Raw genomic sequence first — 18,603 nt, 5'->3', positions numbered from 1 at the left:
TGGCCGTGGGAGGAGTGGCTGGCCGTGGAAGGAATGGGAGGAGTGGCCGTGGAAGGAATGGGAGGAGTGGCCGTGGAAGAAATGGGAGGAGTGGCTGTGGAAGAAATGGGAGGAGTGGCTGTGGAAGAAATGGGGGGGGGGGGGGGGAAGCGGCTGCTGAAGCAGCCACTTTGGGAGGTCAGGCCGGGGATAGAATGGAAGGCGAGGCAGTGGATGCAGCCTCTGTGGAAGGAATGGGAGGTGTGACAGTGGAAGCGACCACAATGGGAGAAATGGTTAACCATGGGAGGAGTGGAAGTGGAAGCAATGTTTGGCTATGGAAGGAGTGGTCATAAAAGAAATGGGGGAAGCGGCCGCCGAAACGGCCACTGTGGAAGGAGCTGTGGAAGGAATGGTTGGCTATAGGAGGCATGGCTGTGGAAGGAATGGGAGGAGTGGAAGTGGAAGCAGCCACTGTGGAGGGATGGGGGGGGGGGTGGCTATGGAAAGAATGGGGGAAGCAGCCATTGGATGGAATGTGGGGGCGTGCCCAGGAATGGGGGAGGGGGGGGGGCAGTGGCCGTGGAGGGAATGGGGGGGGCAGAAGTGGCTGTGGAGGAAATGGTGATGGGGGGGTCAGGCCAGGAATAGAATGGGAGTGGCAGTGGATGCAGCCACTATGGGAGGAGTAGAGGTGGAAGTAGCCACTGTGGAAGGAATGGTTGGCTATGGGAGGAATGGTCAGGAGTGGGAGTGGAAGCGGCCACTGTGGAGGGGAATGGGAGGAGTAGCGGTGGAAGCAGCCACTGTGGAAGGAATGGTCGGAGTGGGAGTGGAAGCGGCCACTGTGGAGGGGAATGGGAGGAGTAGCGGTGGAAGCAGCCACTGTGGAAGGAATGGTCGGAGTGGGAGTGGAAGCGGCCACTGTGGAGGGGAATGGGAGGACTGGTTGGCTATGGGAGGAGTGGCGTTGGAAGCGGCCACTGTGGAAGGAATGGGAGGAGTAGCGGTGGAAGCAACCACTGTGGAAGGAATGGTTGGCTATGGGAGGAATGGTCAGGAGTGGGAGTGGAAGCGGCCACTGTGGAGGGGAATGGGAGGACTGGTTGGCTATGGGAGGAGTGGCGTTGGAAGCAGCCACTGTGGAAGGAATGGTTGGTTGTGAAAGGAATGGGAGGAGTGGTAGTGGAAGCGGCCACTGTGGAGGGGAATGGGAGGAGCAGTCGGCCGTGGTAGGAGTGGCTGTGGAAGGAATGGGGGAAGCGGCCACTGTGGATGAAATGGAGGGAGTGGCCGGGCTTGGAATGGGAGGCGTGGCCATGGAAAGAATAGCGACTGTAAGAGGAGTGGCTGTGGAAGGAGTGGCAGTGGATGCAGCCACCGTGGAAGGAATGGTTGGCTATGGGAGGAGTGACAGTGGGTGCTTCCATCAAAGGAATGGGAGGGGCAGCCGGGGATAGAATGGAGGGAGTGGCCGGCCATGGATATAAATGGAGGAGCGGTTGGCCATGGGAGGAGCGGCCGTGCAAGCAATGTAGGGGGTGGCTGTGGAAGCGGCAGCCATGGAAGGGATGGGAGAAAAGTAAAATGGATTATTTATATTGTCCATTGAGGGTTAAAGGAACTGAGAAACCTGTTATACTGCCACCTACAGGAGGTTTAGGATACTTGTAAGCCAGCCCCCCCCCCCGCATTAACCCTCCTCTACTCAGCAAATCAGAGATTTGATTGGTTGCCATCTTCCATACAATGTAATGGGTTTTCGCTGTTTGTAGGTAAATCCACAGTATTACAGAGGGAGATCGCATCCAAGATAAAGCAGCAGCTCTCTCTTCCCTGGATCCCTCCGATGTGCCGAACAGCCGCTGCACAAAGATCCCAGGTCAGTCACCTGCAGGGGGCAGCGGTGCTAAAAATGTCTGTGATTTTACTTGTGTATCCCGGTCTATGCCATAGATTCCTTTTAAATATTGGAATTGGGGTTCCTGTCACGTTGCTCGGCAGAGATTCTAATCATTATGTATCTACTTGCCTTTTTTTTTTTTTTTTTATTATTATTAACCACTTCCGGACTGCCGCATGTATATGTACGTCCACAGAATGGCACGTATGGGCGTACAGGTACGTCCTTGCCTTCTAGCGGGTGGGGGGTCCGATCGGGACCCCCCCCGCTACATGCGGCGGTCGGATTCCCGCGGGGAGCGATCCGGAACAACGGCGCGGCTATTCGTTTATAGCCGCTTCGTCGCGATCGCTCCCCGGAGCTGAAGAACGGGGAGAGCCGTATGTAAACACGGCTTCCCCGTGCTTCACTGTGGCGGCTGCATCGATCGTGTGATCCCTTTTATAGGGAGACTCGATCGATGACGTCAGACCTACAGCCACACCCCCCTACAGTTGTAAACAAACACTAGGTGAACCCTAACTCCTACAGCGCCCCCCTGTGGTTAACTCCCAAACCGCAACTGTCATTTTCACAATAAACAATGCAATTTAAATCCATTTTTTGCTGTGAAAATGACAATGGTCCCAAAAATGTGTCAAAAGTGTCCGATGTGTCCGCCATTATGTCGCAGTCACAAAAAAAATCACTGATCGCCGCCAATAGTAGTAAAAAAAAAATAATTAATAAAAATGCAATAAAACTATCCCCTATTTTGTAAACGCTATAAATTTTGCGCAAACCAACGATAAACACTTATTGCGATTTATTTATTTATTTTTTTATATTTTTTTACCAAAAATGGGTAGAAGAATACGTATCGGCCTAAACTGAGGAAAAAAAACATTTTTATATATGTTTTTGGGGGGTACTTAATATAGCAAAAAATATTGCATTTTTTTCAAAATTGTCGCTCTATCTTTGTTTATAGCGCAAAAAATAAAAACCGCAGAGGTGATCAAATACCACCAAAAGAAAACTCTATTTGTGGGGAAAAAAGGACGCCAATTTTGTTTGGGAGCCACGTCGCACGAGCGCGCAATTGTCTGTTAAAGCGACGCAGTGCCGAATTGTAAAAACGCCTTTGGGCATTTAGCAGCATATCGGTCCGGGGCTTAAGTGGTTAATGAGGGCTTTAGAGAGGAGTACTGAGGGAGAGTGCTGTGATGTTTTCAGGAAGCTTCAGTACAGCCTCCCTACCAACCCCTCCCACACACCATGATCTGTCTGCATTGCATAGAGAACAGAGACCCAGCTGTAATATTTTGTGATCTGCAGTACATTATTTTATTTATTTTTCTCCCCCAGAGCATGTGTTTGCTGCATCGTTTTCAGGCTCAGCCGCTGTCTTTGGCCGGCGACCATTCTGCAAAGTCCGTCCCTCCTGGTGAGATAACTCTCTTATTCTCTACAGTACATTGGTGACATACATGAAGACCCTGGGGGGGGGGGGGTTACTAAATCTGGAGCACTCAGAATCTGGTCGGGCTGTGCATGGCGGCCAATCGGCTTCTAACTTCAGCTTGTTCAATTAAGCTTTGACAATAAAACCTGGAAGCTGATTGGTTTCTATGCAGAGCTCCACCAGAATTTTGCGCTCTAGAGTTTTAGTAAATCAATCCCTGATACGTCAACAAAATGTAACCCTCATCAAGATAAAGTAAAAAATGGATCGGTCATCCATGAGAGGAGTGGCTGTGGAAGGAATGGGAGGACCGGTCGGCCTTTGGAGGAGTGGCTGTGGAAGGAATGGGAGGACAGGTCGGCCATTGCAGGAGTGGCTGTGGAAGGAATGGGAGGACAGGTCGGCCGTGGGAGGAGTGGCCGTGGAAGGAATGGGAGGACCGGGTGGCCATGGAAGGAATGGGAGGACCGGTCGGCCGTGGGAGGAGTGGCCGTGGAAGGAATGGGAGGACCGGTCGGCCGTGGGAGGAGTGGCCGTGGAAGGAATGGGAGGACCGGTCGGCCGTGGGAGTGGCCGTGGAAGGAATGGGAGGACCGGTCGGCCGTGGGAGGAGTGGCCGTGGAAGGAGTGGGAGGAGTGGCCGTGGAGGGAATGGGAGGACCGGTCGGCCGTGGGAGGACCGGTTGGCCGTGGGAGGAGTGGCCGTGGAAGGAATGGGAGGACCGGTTGGCCGTGGGAGGAGTGGCCGTGGAAGGAATGGGAGGACCGGTTGGCCGTGGGAGGAGTGGCCTTGGAAGGAATGGGAGGATCGGTCGGCCGTGGGAGGAGTGGCCGTGGAAGGAATGGGAGGATCTTTTGGCCGTGGGAGGAGTGGCTGTGGAAGGAATGGGAGGATCAGTCGGCCATGGGAGGAGTGACTGTGGAAGGAATGGGAGGATCGGTCGGCCATGGGAGGAGTGACTGTGGGAGGACCGGTCGGCCGTGGGAGGAATGGCTGTGGAAGGAATGGGAGGACCGGTCGGCCGTGGGAGGAGTGGCTGTGGAAGGAATGGGAGGATCGGTCGGCCATGGAAGGAATAGGAGGACTGGTTGGCCATGGGAGAACTGGTTGGCCGTCGAAGGAATGGAAGGTGTGGCCGTGGAAGGAATGGGAGGAGTGGCTGTGGAAGGAATGGGAGGATCGGTCAGCCATGGGAGTAGTGGCTGTGGAAGGAATGGGAGGATCGGTCGGCCATGGGAGGAGTGGCTGTGGAAGGAATGGGAGGATCGGTCGGCCGTGGGAGGAGTGGCCGTGGAAGGAATGGGAGGATCGGTCGGCTGTGGGAGGAGTGGCTGTGGAAGGAATGGGATGATCGGTCGGCCGTGGGAGGAGTGGCTGTGGAAGGAATGGGAGGATCAGTTGGCCATGGGAGGAGTGACTGTGGAAGGAATGGGAGGATCGGTCGGCCATGGGAGGAGTGACTGTGGAAGGAATGGGAGGATCGGTCAGCCATGGGAGGAGTGACTGTGGAAGGAATGGGAGGACCGGTCGGCCGTGGGAGGAGTGGCTGTGGAAGGAATGGGAGGATCGGTCAGCCGTGGGAGGAGTGGCCGTGGAAGGAATGGGAGGATCGGTCGGCTGTGGGAGGAGTGGCTGTGGAAGGAATGGGATGATCGGTCGGCCGTGGGAGGAGTGGCTGTGGAAGGAATGGGAGGATCAGTTGGCCATGGGAGGAGTGACTGTGGAAGGAATGGGAGGATCGTTCGGCCATGGGAGGAGTGGCTGTGGAAGGAATGGGAGGACTGGTCGGCCGTGGGAGGAGTGGCTGTGGAAGGAATGGGAGGATCGGTCGGCCGTGGGAGGAGTGGCTGTGGAAAGAATGGGAGGATCGGTCGGCCGTGGAAGGAATGGGAGGACCGGTCGGCCATGGGAGGAGTGGCTGTGGAAGGAATGGGAGGATCGTTCGACCATGGGAGGAGTGGCTGTGGAAGGAATGGGAGGACCGGTCGGCCATGGGAGGAGTGGCTGTGGAAGGAATGGGAGGACCGGTCGGCCATGGGAGGAGTGGCTGTGGAAGGAATGGGAGGATCGGTCGGCCGTGGGAGGAGTGGCCGTGGAAGGAATGGGAGGATCAGTTGGCCATGGGAGGAGTGACTGGAAGGAATGGGAGGATCGTTCGGCCATGGGAGGAGTGGCTGTGGAAGGAATGGGAGGACTGGTCGGCCGTGGGAGGAGTGGCTGTGGAAGGAATGGGAGGACCGGTCGGCCGTGGAAGGAATGGGAGGATCGGTCGGCTGTGGGAGGAGTGGCTGTGGAAGGAATGGGATGATCGGTCGGCCGTGGGAGGAGTGGCTGTGGAAGGAATGGGAGGATCAGTTGGCCATGGGAGGAGTGACTGTGGAAGGAATGGGAGGATCGTTCGGCCATGGGAGGAGTGGCTGTGGAAGGAATGGGAGGACTGGTCGGCCGTGGGAGGAGTGGCTGTGGAAGGAATGGGAGGACCGGTCGGCCGTGGAAGGAATGGGAGGATCGGTCGGCCATGGGAGGAGTGGCTGTGGAAAGAATGGGAGGATCGGTCGGCCGTGGAAGGAATGGGAGGACCGGTCGGCCATGGGAGGAGTGGCTGTGGAAGGAATGGGAGGACCCGTCGGCCATGGGAGGCTGTTCCTCTCATTATAATAAAATATAATTTTTAATAAAAATGTATTATTATTATTCCTCCTCCTGTGTTCATAGCTATATATTTGCAGTGCGAGATCTAAGATATTGCTGCCTCTGACTTGCCTTGGAAGATCTGGAGTGAGATTTTTGTGGTGTCACCGCTGTTTTCTGTGCTGGAGGCTCTGACATGAGGAAGCAAAGCCCTGCCCTCTACCAAGATGGCCGCCTCCACACAGACACAGCACAGAGCAAGGCATAGTAAGCCAGCAATGGTGAAAAGAACTCAGCTGTAGGAAGATCACAAGCCATACTGATGATTGGAGTCCTTCTCACTCTGACTCTTTTTGGTGTTGAGTTTTCGGAGGTCTGGTCCTCTTTGATGGTTCTGGACGGTTTTCTCATCTCGGACATGTTTTTTTTTGTGTTTTGCAGAAAGGAAGGAGTACTGGGAGAAGCACCTGCCTTTGGTCAACATGCAGCTGCCTCACTCCTACTCTCTGGTGGCGTCCCTTCTGGAGAGGAACGTGTCGGAGGTTAGCGCTGTGCAGGAATGGGAGGCGGAGTGGAAGAGCCAAGGTCTAGCATCCCGCTTGTCCGCGGAGGTGAGTCCTCTGTAAATGAGCAATCGGTGCCACCCAGGGCCGTGTCTGTATGATGTGAGGGGGAGGGGCTTCTGGTGTTATGAGGGACTTCTAATGTGAAGGGGGGATTTCGGGAGTGAGCCTGCTTGGGTGCCCCCATTGCAAGTTGCTTGCTCTGGAGGGAGGGGCCAGGAGACCCATCGAGGGGGACCTGAGAAGGATCGGGGGTGCTCTGTGCAGAACCATTACATACAACATTGCATTCTCTCCACTTTTTCCATATTCACAGAAAAAACCTTCTTCTTGTGACAGGAGTACCGGAGCCGGAAACGGCAGCGGCTGCAAAAAAGGATACAGGATCAGCTCCGCCAGTGTAACCAGCAGCTGTCGGAGACCAACACGCCGGCCTCGGCCACGCAGGACCTCGCGGACATGCTTAAAGCCTTCGCTGCGGAGGGAGGAGCCGATCAGAATAAAGGGTCCAGGTTCACCCACGCCCAGAAATTCACTCACCAGCAGGTACCACGGACCTTTCCTGAGATTGTAGATGAAATAAGGAGGCTAAATGACATTTTCTTACATTTTAGTTTTGGGTGTGGGGGGTTTAAAGGGGTTGTAACTCAAACCTTCAGCTCCCTCCACATATTTTCTATGGGATTATGGTCTGGAGACTGGCTAGGCCACTCCAGGACCTAAATGTTGTTCTTCTTGGCCGTGGGTTTTGGGTCCTTGTCATGCTGGAATACCCATCCATGACCCATTTTCAGTGCCCTGGCTGAGGGAAGGAGGTTCTCACCCAAGATTTGATGGTACATGGCCCCGTCCATTGTGCCTTTTGATGCGGTGAAGTTCTCCTGTCTCCGTAGCAGAAAAACACCCCCAAGCAGAATGTTTCCCCCTCCATGTATGACAGTGAGGGGATGGTGTTCTCCATGTATGACGGTGGGGGGATGGTGTTCTCCGTGTATGACAGTGAGGGGATGGTGTTCTCCATGTATGACAGTGAGGGGATGGTGTTCTCCATGTATGACGGTGGGGGGATGGTGTTCTCTGTGTAGGACAGTGGGGGGACGGTGTTCTCCGTGTAGGACGGTGGGGGGATGGTGTTCTCCATGTATGACGGTGGGGGGATGGTGTTCTCCATGTATGACGGGGGGGGGATGGTGTTCTCTGTGTAGGACAGTGGGGGGACGGTGTTCTCCATGTAGGACGGTGGGGGGACGGTGTTCTCCATGTAGGACGGTGGGGGGACGGTGTTCTCCATGTAGGACGGTGGGGGGACGGTGTTCTCCATGTATGGCGGTGGGGGGATGGTGTTCTCCATGTATGACAGTGGGGGGGATCTCCATGTATGACGGTGGGGGGATGGTGTTCTCCATAGATGATGGTGGGGGAGGGTGTTCTTGGGATCATAGTCAGCATTCCTCCTCCTCCAAACTCGGCGAGTTGAGTTGATGCCAAAGACCTCGATTTCGGTCTCCTCTGATCACAACACTTTCCCCCAGTTCTCCTCGGAATCAGTCAGATGTTCATTAGAAGACGTCAGACGGGCTGTACATGTGATTTCCTGATTAGCGGGACCTTGCGGGGCTGCAGGATTTCAGTCCCTCAGTGTTCTGTGCTACCGATTGTTTTCTTGGTGACTATGGCCCCATCTGAGATCAGTGACAAGATCCTCCGGTGTAGTTCTGGGCGGATTCCTCACCGTTCTCATGACCATTGAACCTCCACGAGGTGAGATCTTGTGTGGAGCCCCAGACCGAGTAAGGTTGCCACCTCATCCCTTTAAACCTGAATACCTCCTTATCTTCATTAATGTTCGGTTAGTTCAATATCCCCACCTTTTTGGGGACCAAAGAATTGAAGTGGGGGGAGAATGTAGCCATGAAGTACACAGGTTCTGAGGCTGATTAAGGTGGTGATTAAACTCACTTGGCGCCTTATCTGCATTAAATCATGCGTGTTCAGGTTTAAAGGAATGAGGTGGCAACCCCAAGACCGAGGGAGAGGGACCGTTATTTTGTGTTTCTTCCATTTGTGACTAAATCCCACCAACTGTTGTCACCCTCCCACCAAGCTGCTCGGCGATGGTCTTGTAGCCCATTCCAGCCTTGTGTAGGTCTCCAATCTTCTCCCCGACATCCTTGGACAGCTCTTTGGTCTTCCCCATGGTGGAGAGATTGGAATCTGATTGGTTGATTGCTTCTGTGGACAGGTGTCTTTCATACAGGTAACAAGCTGAGATTAGGAGAACTCCCTTTTAAGAGAGAGAGTGCTCCTAATCTCAGCTAATTGCCTGTATAGAAGACACCTGGGAGCCAGAAATCTTGCTGATTGGTAGGGGATCAAATACTTATTTGACTCATTAAAATGCAAATCAATTTATAACTTTTTTAACTTTCCTAAAGTTATGGCCGCGGCCTTTCCTAACGTTATGGCCGCGGCTTCGGCCTACCTCCGGAGCCGCGGCCATAATCCTAGGAAAGGCCGCGGCTTCGGCCTAGCTCCGGAGCCGCAAGAATAACATTAGGAAAGGCTGCGGTTTCGGCCTAGCTCCGGAGCCGCAGGAATAACATTAGGAAAGGCCGCGGCCATCTTGGTACACCCGGCGGCGGCCCGCCTCTGTTTACACCCACAGAGGAGGAGCCCGCACTCGTGGGACACACGCTGTGAGTGTCTTTACTGCCCGAGGGGGGTCTCCTGCCCTGAGAGGAGGAGGAGGGGGGGTCTCTTGCCCTGAGAGGAGGAGGAGGGGGGGGCTCTTGCCCTGAGAGGAGGAGGAGGGGGGGGGTCTCTTGCCCTGAGAGGAGGAGGAGGGGGGGGGTCTCTTGCCCTGAGAGGAGGAGGAGGGGGGGGTCTCTTGCCCTGAGAGGAGGAGGAGGGGGGGGTCTCTTGCCCTGAGAGGAGGAGGAGGGGGGGGTCTCTTGCCCTGAGAGGAGGAGGAGGGGGGGGTCTCTTGTGCTGAGAGGAGGGGGGGTGTTTGTACCGAGGGGGTACTACAGTTGGTGGAGGGGAGATGTGTATATTACAGTGGGGGGGGGGGGGGAGATGTGTATATTACAGTGGGGGAGAATTTTTTTTTTTTTTGCCGATCCGAAAAATGATCCGATCCGTGACTCCTGATCCGAGGAACAATCCGAACCGTGAGTTTTTTTTTGATCCGTTGCACCCCTAAAACCGATCAATAAAATTACAGACCGACCGTTTCTTTGTCAGTGGGGCAAACGTACAAAATCGTCAGGGGGTCAAATACTTTTTTCCTCACTGTCCATTGATCACAGATTGGTGCTTTTATAGCTTTTTCAGGTTTTATTGACATCTGTCACTGCTGGAGCGATGTTCTCATGGGAAGTGAGGAGATCTTCTCAGTGACCGATCGCATCCATATACCTGGAATATAGGTAATGGAGGCACTGCATTTGACTCCTCCTCCTCCTCCTCCTCCTCCTCCTCCAATGGATCACGATCGAGGAGGGGAGCTCAGCTTTGGAAGCCAAAGTCCCCAAAAAAAAAGAGAGAGAGAACACCGAACCAATCAACTGAGAGTCTTAACCACTTTACCACCGCGCCAATTCTGGCGCTTCTCTCCTTCATGTAAAAATCTAAATTTTTTTTTTTTGCTAGAAAATTAATCAGCACCCCCAAACATTATATATATATATATTTTTTTAGCAGACACGCTAGGGAATAAAATGGCGGTCATTCCAACTTTTTTTTTTTTTCTCGCACGGTATTTGCGCAATCATTTTTCAAACGCCTTTTTTTTTTTGGAGAAAAAAAAAACGGTTTAATGAATTAAAAAATAACAAAACAGTAAAGTTGGCCCAATTGTTTTGTATAATGTGAAAGACGATGTTACGCTGAGTAAATAGATACCTAACGCATCACGCTTTAAAGTTGCGCCCACTTGTGGAATGGCGCCAAACTTTGGTACTTAAAAATCTCCATAGGTGACCCTTTAACATTTTTTTTTTTTTTTTTTTTTTTTTTTTACAGGTTACTATTTTCGAGTTACAGAGGAGGTCTAGTGCTAGAATTGTTGCACACGCTCTAGCGCACGCGACGATACCTCACATGTGGGGTTTGAACGGCGTTTACATATGTGGGCGGGACCTGCATGCGTGTTCGCTTCTGCGCGCGAGATAACGGGGACAGGGGCGTTTGGGGAAAAAAAAGATGTATTTTTATTTTACTTACATTTTTTTTATTTTGACCCTTCTTTTTTTTACATTTTTTATTTTTTTTATTTTTTTATCACTTTTATTCCTATTACAATGTTACATCCCATGTAATAGGAATGGTTTGTGACAGGTCCTCTTTATGGAGAGAGGCGGGGTCAATAAGACCTTCCCCTCCCCCCACATCTCTCCTCCAGGCTTACAAGCATGAAATCGGTGAAAAAAAAAAATCACCGATCACATGCCGACAACCGCGCGATTGCGGCTTTGTTTACTTCCGGGTACTGGGCGTGACGTCACAACGTCGCGTCCGGGCCTCCGACGGTCATAGAGATGACTGGTGACCATTTGGTCACCAGTCATCTCTATGCTTTCCAGCAGCGCTGACCGATTCGCTCTCTGGGCCCCCGATGGCACTGGAGAGCCCGGAGAAGCGGCGGGAGGGGGGAAACGTCGTCCCCCCCCCCCCCGCTGCCTATAAGAACGATCAAGCGGCGGAACCGCCGCTTTGATCATTCTTATCGTGCAGAGAATCGGCGGCTGAAGACGGCGATATCTGAATGATGCCTGTAGCTGCCCCCATCATTCAGATATCGGCGCACAAAGCCGTCGTCAAGAGGTTAAAAAAAAAAAAAAACGTGTTTTTTTTGTTTTGGGTTCGTTCAGCAAGATGATCTAAAACATCCGACGCGTTTCAAAGTTTTATCTCTCATTTTCAGGGCACAGATATTTTTTTTTTTACGAAAGTTGTGAGTACTCAAAATGTCGGGAAATGCCTAAATTGTTTGGTTGGGGGGCAAAAAAATTAGGTGCCCAGCAAAATATTAGCAGCCAATGGGCCACGAAGTAGCGCATTACAATGTTTGCTCTTGTCTCACGCTGTGTTTTATTTTTTGTTTTTTTGTCTTCCTTCAGGACCCTCAAGTATTAAACGAGCAAATGCAAAGAGCCACCGAAAGCCTCTCCAGAAGAGACGCTCAGGTAGGAAGAGCTGCAGTGATTTGTATTTGGACAGAACTCCTTTGCATCCTCCACGTGGGCCTCGCCCCGGCGTATGCTTAACCACTTGCCGCCCGCGGCACGCAGTTATACGTCTGCAGCATGGCACAGGCAGGCAAAAAGACGTGTGTGTGTGTGTGTGTGTGTGTATAAAATGTCCCCTTTAACCACTTAAGACCCGGGCCATTATGCAGGTAAAGGACCATGCCCCTTTTTGCGATTCGGCACTGCTTTAACTGACAATTGCGCGTGGCTCCCAAACAGAATTGGCGTCCTTTTTTTCCCACAAATAGAGCTTTCTTTTGGTGGTATTTGATCACCTCTGCGGTTTTTATTTTTTGCGCTATAAACAAAAATAGAGCGACAATTTTGAAAAAAAAAAATGCAGTATTTTTTTACTTTTTGCTAGAATAAATATCCCCCAAAAATATATTAAAAAAATTAAAACAAATTTCCTCAGTTTAGGCCGATACGTATTCTTCTACATATTTTTGGTAGAAAAAAAAACTGGTTTTGCGCAAAATTTATAGCGTCTACAAAATAGGGGATAGTTTTATGGCATTTTTATTACAAAAATAAAATAAAAATTTTACTACTAATGGCGGCGATCAGTGATTTTTTTTTTTTTTATTTTTTTTTTCTTGACTGCGACATTATGGCGGACACATCGGACAATTTTTACACATTTTTGGGACCACTGTCATTTTCACAGCAAAAAATGCATTTAAAATGCACTGATTACTGTGAAAATGACAATTGCCATTTGGGAGTTAACCACAGGGGGCGCTGTAGGGGTTAAGTGTGACCTCATTTGTGTTTCTAACTCCTAACTTTTTTAGCTGGCTCCTAAATCCAAGCAAATTTTGTCAAACCCTGGGTGAAGCCTCCATCAATCTACATGCAATATCCCCCCCCCATTGTGTTTAGCTGGTTAGTGGTCATTTCAATTGTCATTCAAAAATGTGAGAAAGCCGAAAAATTGGTCTGGGCCAGGAAGGTGTATAAGTGTCCGGGAATCGAACGGGTTAACCACGCGCCCCCCCCCCCCCCCCCCCCGGTACACCAACCACTAACGCAGGTTGTTTTTTTTTTTTTTAGGATGCGGATGCCGAACAGCAAGAGCTGACCTCTCTACAGCAGCAGATTGAATCCATAGAGCAGGAGATCCAAGGGCTGAACGAGAGCGCCAAACTCCTCCGACTCACTCTGACTCAGGTAAGTGGCCGGGGGGGGGCGGAGCCTGTACAGAGGAGGGAAGACGTCATGCAGGTTCAAGCGACCGATCCGAGAGACATTTTGTTTGGTATTACGGCTACATGAGTTGTCAAGCTTTGTAACTCCGGTAAGGCCGATCTTTGTGAACTTGGGGGGTTCGCCTTTATGGTGGTCCCCAGAACATCAAAATATAAATACGCCAAAAGAAGCGCCGAATCGGGAAGTGGTACAAAATATCTACAGGCTCTTTCACACGGGCGGACCGATCGTGCCCACCCATTCGTTGTGCGTTTTTTTTTTTAAGGTGAACCCGATCGGGTCACCCATTGCCCTCTATGGAGCGGACATGTGTCCGTTTTTATACCTAGCAACGGCTGACCCTATCGGCTAAAAACGGACTGATGGGGGATCTGTACCCCATCCATCGATCGGATCTGATAACCGTCGGATGTAAATGGGCTGGCGGTCTGTTTACATCCGACCGCCTATAGAGGAAAACGGGCTGTGTCTGTGTCCACTCCGTATTCGCGGAGCGAACACGGACCAGCCATCCTCCTCAGTGGGGACTGGCGCACAGATTCCCCCCCCTGCTGAGAAGGCCGTTCCGCTGGCGTAGTCTGCCTGTGTGAAAGAGCCCTTATAGTTGTACAGTCAACAGGTTTTGGGGGGCCAACACACACTGTGGGCTAGATTCAGGTAGCAGTTACGGCGGCGTATCTCCAGATACGCCGCCGTAATTTCAAATCTGCGCCGGCGTATCTTTACGCCGATTCTCCAAGGCAGATACGTTGAAAAAAATAGGCTTCCTCCGCCGACGTAACTTGAATGCGGCGGCGTATAATTGTGTGCATTTTTACGCTGGCCGCTTCCGTTGTTTTCGGCGTAGAGTATGCAAATTACCGAGTTACGCCGATTCACAAACGTACGTGTGCCCGGCGGTATTTTTTTGCGTAAGGCTTTTTCGGCGTAACGTTGCTCCTGCTTCTATGAGGCGCACGCAATGTTAAGTGTGGACGTCGTTCCCGCTTCGATTTTTAGAATTTTTTTACGTCGTTCGCGAATAGGGCTGGACGTAATTTACGTTCACGTCGAAACCAATACGTCGTTGCGGCCTACTTGGGAGCAATGCACACTGGGATACGTACACGGACGGCGCATGCACGTCAGGTCATCACACATTAAAGCGGTTGTAAACCGCATAAACTTTTTTTTTTTCCCCCAAACCTGCAATGCAAAAGGCATAATAGGCTAGTATGCACCGCATACTAGCCTATTATGAAATACTTACCTCGGAACGAGGTGTGTACCACTTACCTGGTCCACGCCGAGCAGGATGTCATCTTGCTCCGGCGTGTCTTCCGGGTATCGCCGCTCCAGCGCTGTGATTGGCTGGAGCGGCGATGACGTCACTCCCGCGCGTGCGCGCGGGAGATTTAAAATCGGCAGGGTCCGGCGATGCCGGTCCTTCAGCCGTGGAGTCCCCCCTGCGCATGCGCTGCCCGCATTGCGGGGGTAATATCTCCTAAACCGTGCAGGTTTAGGAGATATTCTCCTTACCTACAGGTAAGCCTTGTTGTAGGCTTACCTGTAGGTAAAAGTCCAAATAGTGGGTTTACAACCACTTTAACATAAAACACGCCCCCCCCCTCCACATTTAAATTACGCGGCTTACGCCGCCCCATTTACGCTACGCCGCCGCAACTTACGGAGCAAGTGCTTTGTGAATACTGCACTTGCTCCTGTAAGTTGCGGCGTAGCGTAAATACGATACGCTGCACCGCCGTTAAAATGCGCGCCCCTACCTGAATCTAGCCCTTTGTCAGGTTTTGGGGTCCAACACAGTGGAGACCGGCGCACATATTCTCTCCCCCCCCCGAGCAGGCGCATCCACTGGCGGAGTCTTCCCGTGTAAAAAGGCCCTTATAGTTGTACAGTCAACAGGTTTTGGGGGGGCCAACGCACACTTTGCCAGGTTTTGGGGGCCAACACAGTGAAGACCGGCGCACAAATCCCCCCCCCCCCCGAGCCGGCGCATCCACTGGCGGATTCTGCCCGTGTGAAAGGGCCCTTATAGTTGTACAGTCAACAGGTTTTGGGGGGCCAACGCATACTTTGTCAGATTTTGGTGGGCCAACACACACTTTGTCAGGTTTTGGGGGCCAACACACACTTTGTCAGGTTTTGGGGGCCAACACACACTTTTCCAGGTTTTGGGGGCCAACACAGCGGAGACCGGCACACAGATTCCCCGCCCCGAGTAGGTCATTGCGCTGGCGGAGTTTGCCTGTGTGAAAAAGCCCTTGTAGTTGTACAGTCAACAGGTTTTGGTGGGCCAACGCGCACTTTGTCAGGTTTTGGTGGGCCAACGCACACTTTGCCAGGTTTTGGTGGGCCAACGCACACTTTGCCAGGTTTTGGTGGGCCAACGCACACTTTGCCAGGTTTTGGTGGGCCAACGCACACTTTGCCAGGTTTTGGTGGGCCAACGCACACTTTGCCAGGTTTTGGTGGGCCAACGCACACTGTCAGGTTTTGGTGGGCCAACGCACACTTTGCCAGGTTTTGGTGGGCCAACGCACACTTTGTCAGGTTTTGGTGGGCCAACGCACACTTTGCCAGGTTTTGGTGGGCCAACGCACACTTTGCCAGGTTTTGGTGGGCCAACGCACACTTTGCCAGGTTTTGGTGGGCCAACGCACACTTTGCCAGGTTTTGGTGGGCCAACGCACACTTTGCCAGGTTTTGGTGGGCCAACGCACACTTTGCCAGGTTTTGGTGGGCCAACGCACACTTTGCCAGGTTTTGGTGGGCCAACGCACACTTTGCCAGGTTTTGGTGGGCCAACGCACACTGTCAGGTTTTGGTGGGCCAACGCACACTTTGCCAGGTTTTGGTGGGCCAACGCACACTTTGTCAGGTTTTGGTGGGCCAACGCACACTGTCAGGTTTTGGTGGGCCAACGCACACTTTGCCAGGTTTTGGGGAGGCCAACGCACACTTTGTCAGGGCCGTTGGGTCCACAACCTCCACGGGGGTGTTCCTAGTCCCTTGGACAGCAAGGGACCTCACGCTTTACAATCTTAAGTGTCAGGTCCCTTGCCATCCAAGGCACTAGGAACACCCCCGTGGAGGTTGTGGACCCCCAACGGCTGAGTATATAGGTGCTGCCCAATAAATCCCACGACTTTCAGATGCCATTTGTAACGAGATAATCTATGCTACTGACTTTTCCCGCCATAAAGTTTTATGGGTGATTGGTGTCCTGTGATCTCATTCCTGCAGGTGGAGGAAGAGAGAAGTAAAATGCAGCAGTGCTGTGAGGAGAAGGAGGGCGTGGTCAGAGTGAAGAAGACCGCGGTGGAGTTATTGCCCGACGCCGACAACAATCTCGCCAAATTGCAGGTAATCGCGCCAAATACAAAAATTCCAGAAAATATCCACCCAAGTGACAAAACAGAAGCTTCCTTTAGACCAGGGGGTCGCAAACTGGCGGCCCTCCCAGCTGTCGCGGAAACTACAAGTCCCATCATGCCTCTGCCTGCGGGAGTCATGCTTGTAACTGTCAGCCTTGCAGTGCCTCATGGGACTTGTAGTTTCAGCAACAGCTGGAGGTCCCCCAGTTTGAGACCCCGGCTAGATAAATCTATGAAAGCTTTGTTTAGCCACTTAACAACCCCCCTATAGCAGACTTACTGCTGCAGGGCGGCTGTTTTGTGCAGAATCATGTGTATATACACTTGATTCTGCACTTTTGCCTGGGGGGGGGGGGGTGTGGACATATGCGCGCTTCTGCTGTTATTGCTCTCAGCAGAAGCCGATCTGCGGGTGCCGGGCAATGGATGTCCGCCGGCACCCGCAGAGACTCAGAATGGAGATGTGCCTATGTACACAAGGCAGAGCTCAGTTCTGTCAGCTTGGGATGTGATGGATTTACTTCCCTGCAAAGCACATCCCTTAGTAAAAGCAGCTCGCACAGTATACACAAACACTGGCTGGGCACACACTTAACCCTTCGATCATCCTAGATGTTTGACCCCCTTCCCAGCCAGTGTCCATTAGTACAGTGACAGTGTTCAGCAGATGTCTCCAAACTGCGGCCCATAGGCCAGGGGCAAGACCTTGCCTTTATCCAGCCCTGGGGGCACTTTTTTATTCACCAATACCAACAGTAGAGCATACCCCCCCCCCTCCACTGAGAACAGTGAAAGAGCACAATTTCTCCCAATTACATCAATGATGGGGTCCAATGACCCCAACGATGGGGCCCAGTTTCTCCCAATGATGCCAACAATTGGGCCCAATGACGAGGCACAATTCCTCCCAATGACACCAACGATGGGGCACAATTCCTCCCAATGACACCAACAATTGGGCCCAACGTTGGGGCACAATTCCTCCCAATGACGCCAACAATTGGGCCCAATGACGAGGCACAATTCCTCCCAATGACACCGACAATTGGGCCCAACGTTGGGGCACAATTCCACAATTCCTCCCAATGACACCAACAATTGGGCCCAATGACGAGGCACAATTCCTCCCATTGACACCGACAATTGGGCCCAATGACGAGGCACAATTCCTCCCATTGACACCAACAATTGGGCCCAATGACGAGGCACAATTCCTCCCAATGACACCAACAATTGGGCCCAATGACGAGGCACAATTCCTCCCATTGACGCCAACAATTGGGCCCAACGTTGGGGCACAATTCCTCCCAATGACGCCAACAATTGGGCCCAACGTTGGGGCACAATTCCTCCCAATGACGCCAACAATTGGGCCCAACGTTGGGGCACAATTCCTCCCAATGACGCCAACAATTGGGCCCAATGACGGGGCACAATTCCTCCCAATGACACCGACAATTGGGCCCAATGACGAGGCACAATTCCTCCCAATGACGCCAACAATTGGGCCCAATGACGAGGCACAATTCCTCCCAATGACACCGACAATTGGGCCCAATGACGAGGCACAATTCCTCCCAATGACACCAACAATTGGGCCCAACGTTGGGGCACAATGACACCAACAATTGGGCCCAACGTTGGGGCACAATTCCACAATTCCTCCCATTGACACCAATAGCCAGATTCACGTAGAGTTACGCCGGCGTATCAGTAGATGCGCCGTCGTAACTCTGAATCTGCGCCGTCCTATATTTAAGTGTATTCTCAAATTGAGATACACTTAAATCTAGCTAAGATACGACCGCCGGCGCCGCCGTATCTTAGCTGTCTATTTACGCCAGCCGCTGGCGTAAATAGACAGCCAGGGGCGTGTACGCTGATTTGCGCCTAGAATGCGTAAATCAGCAAGATACGCCTATTCACCAACATACGCTTGCCCGTCTCAGTACAGTTGCGCCGTTTACGTAAGGCGTTTTCAGGCCTAAAGTTATTCCACCAAAAAGATGGCGCAGCCAATGTTAAGTATGGACGTCGGACCCGCCATCGAATTTCACGTAAGTCGTCCGTGAATGGGGCTGGGCGTAGGTTACGTTCACGTCGAAACCAATGAGTCTTTGCGGCGTAATTTGGAGCATGCGCACTGGGATACGTCCACAGACGGTGCATGCGCCGTTCGTTCAAAACGTCAATCGCGTCGTGTCAAGAATCATTAGCATAAAACACGCCCACCTCTTCATAATTTGAATT

The 18,603-nt window shown here is 52.1% G+C and overlaps 1 protein-coding gene across 2 annotated transcripts in view; it reads left to right on the top strand.

The window, feature by feature from the left end:
* Positions 1-18,603, top strand: part of CCDC22 (coiled-coil domain containing 22) — a 50,807-nt gene that overhangs the window by 18,192 nt on the left and 14,012 nt on the right. For both annotated transcript variants that reach the window (XM_040322709.1, XM_040322710.1), the window contains exons 4-10: positions 1,755-1,861; positions 3,230-3,308; positions 6,400-6,569; positions 6,861-7,067; positions 11,642-11,707; positions 12,824-12,940; positions 16,223-16,342. In XM_040322709.1, the coding sequence (XP_040178643.1) occupies positions 1,755-1,861; positions 3,230-3,308; positions 6,400-6,569; positions 6,861-7,067; positions 11,642-11,707; positions 12,824-12,940; positions 16,223-16,342 (866 nt within the window). The remainder of the gene's footprint in view (positions 1-1,754; positions 1,862-3,229; positions 3,309-6,399; positions 6,570-6,860; positions 7,068-11,641; positions 11,708-12,823; positions 12,941-16,222; positions 16,343-18,603) is intronic.

Source organism: Rana temporaria, chromosome 9, assembly GCF_905171775.1.
Source record: "Rana temporaria chromosome 9, aRanTem1.1, whole genome shotgun sequence".
Lineage (NCBI taxonomy): Eukaryota > Metazoa > Chordata > Amphibia > Anura > Ranidae > Rana > Rana temporaria.
The sequence above is the reverse complement of the archived record's forward strand: the minus strand, read 5'-3'. Positions and strand labels throughout refer to the sequence as shown.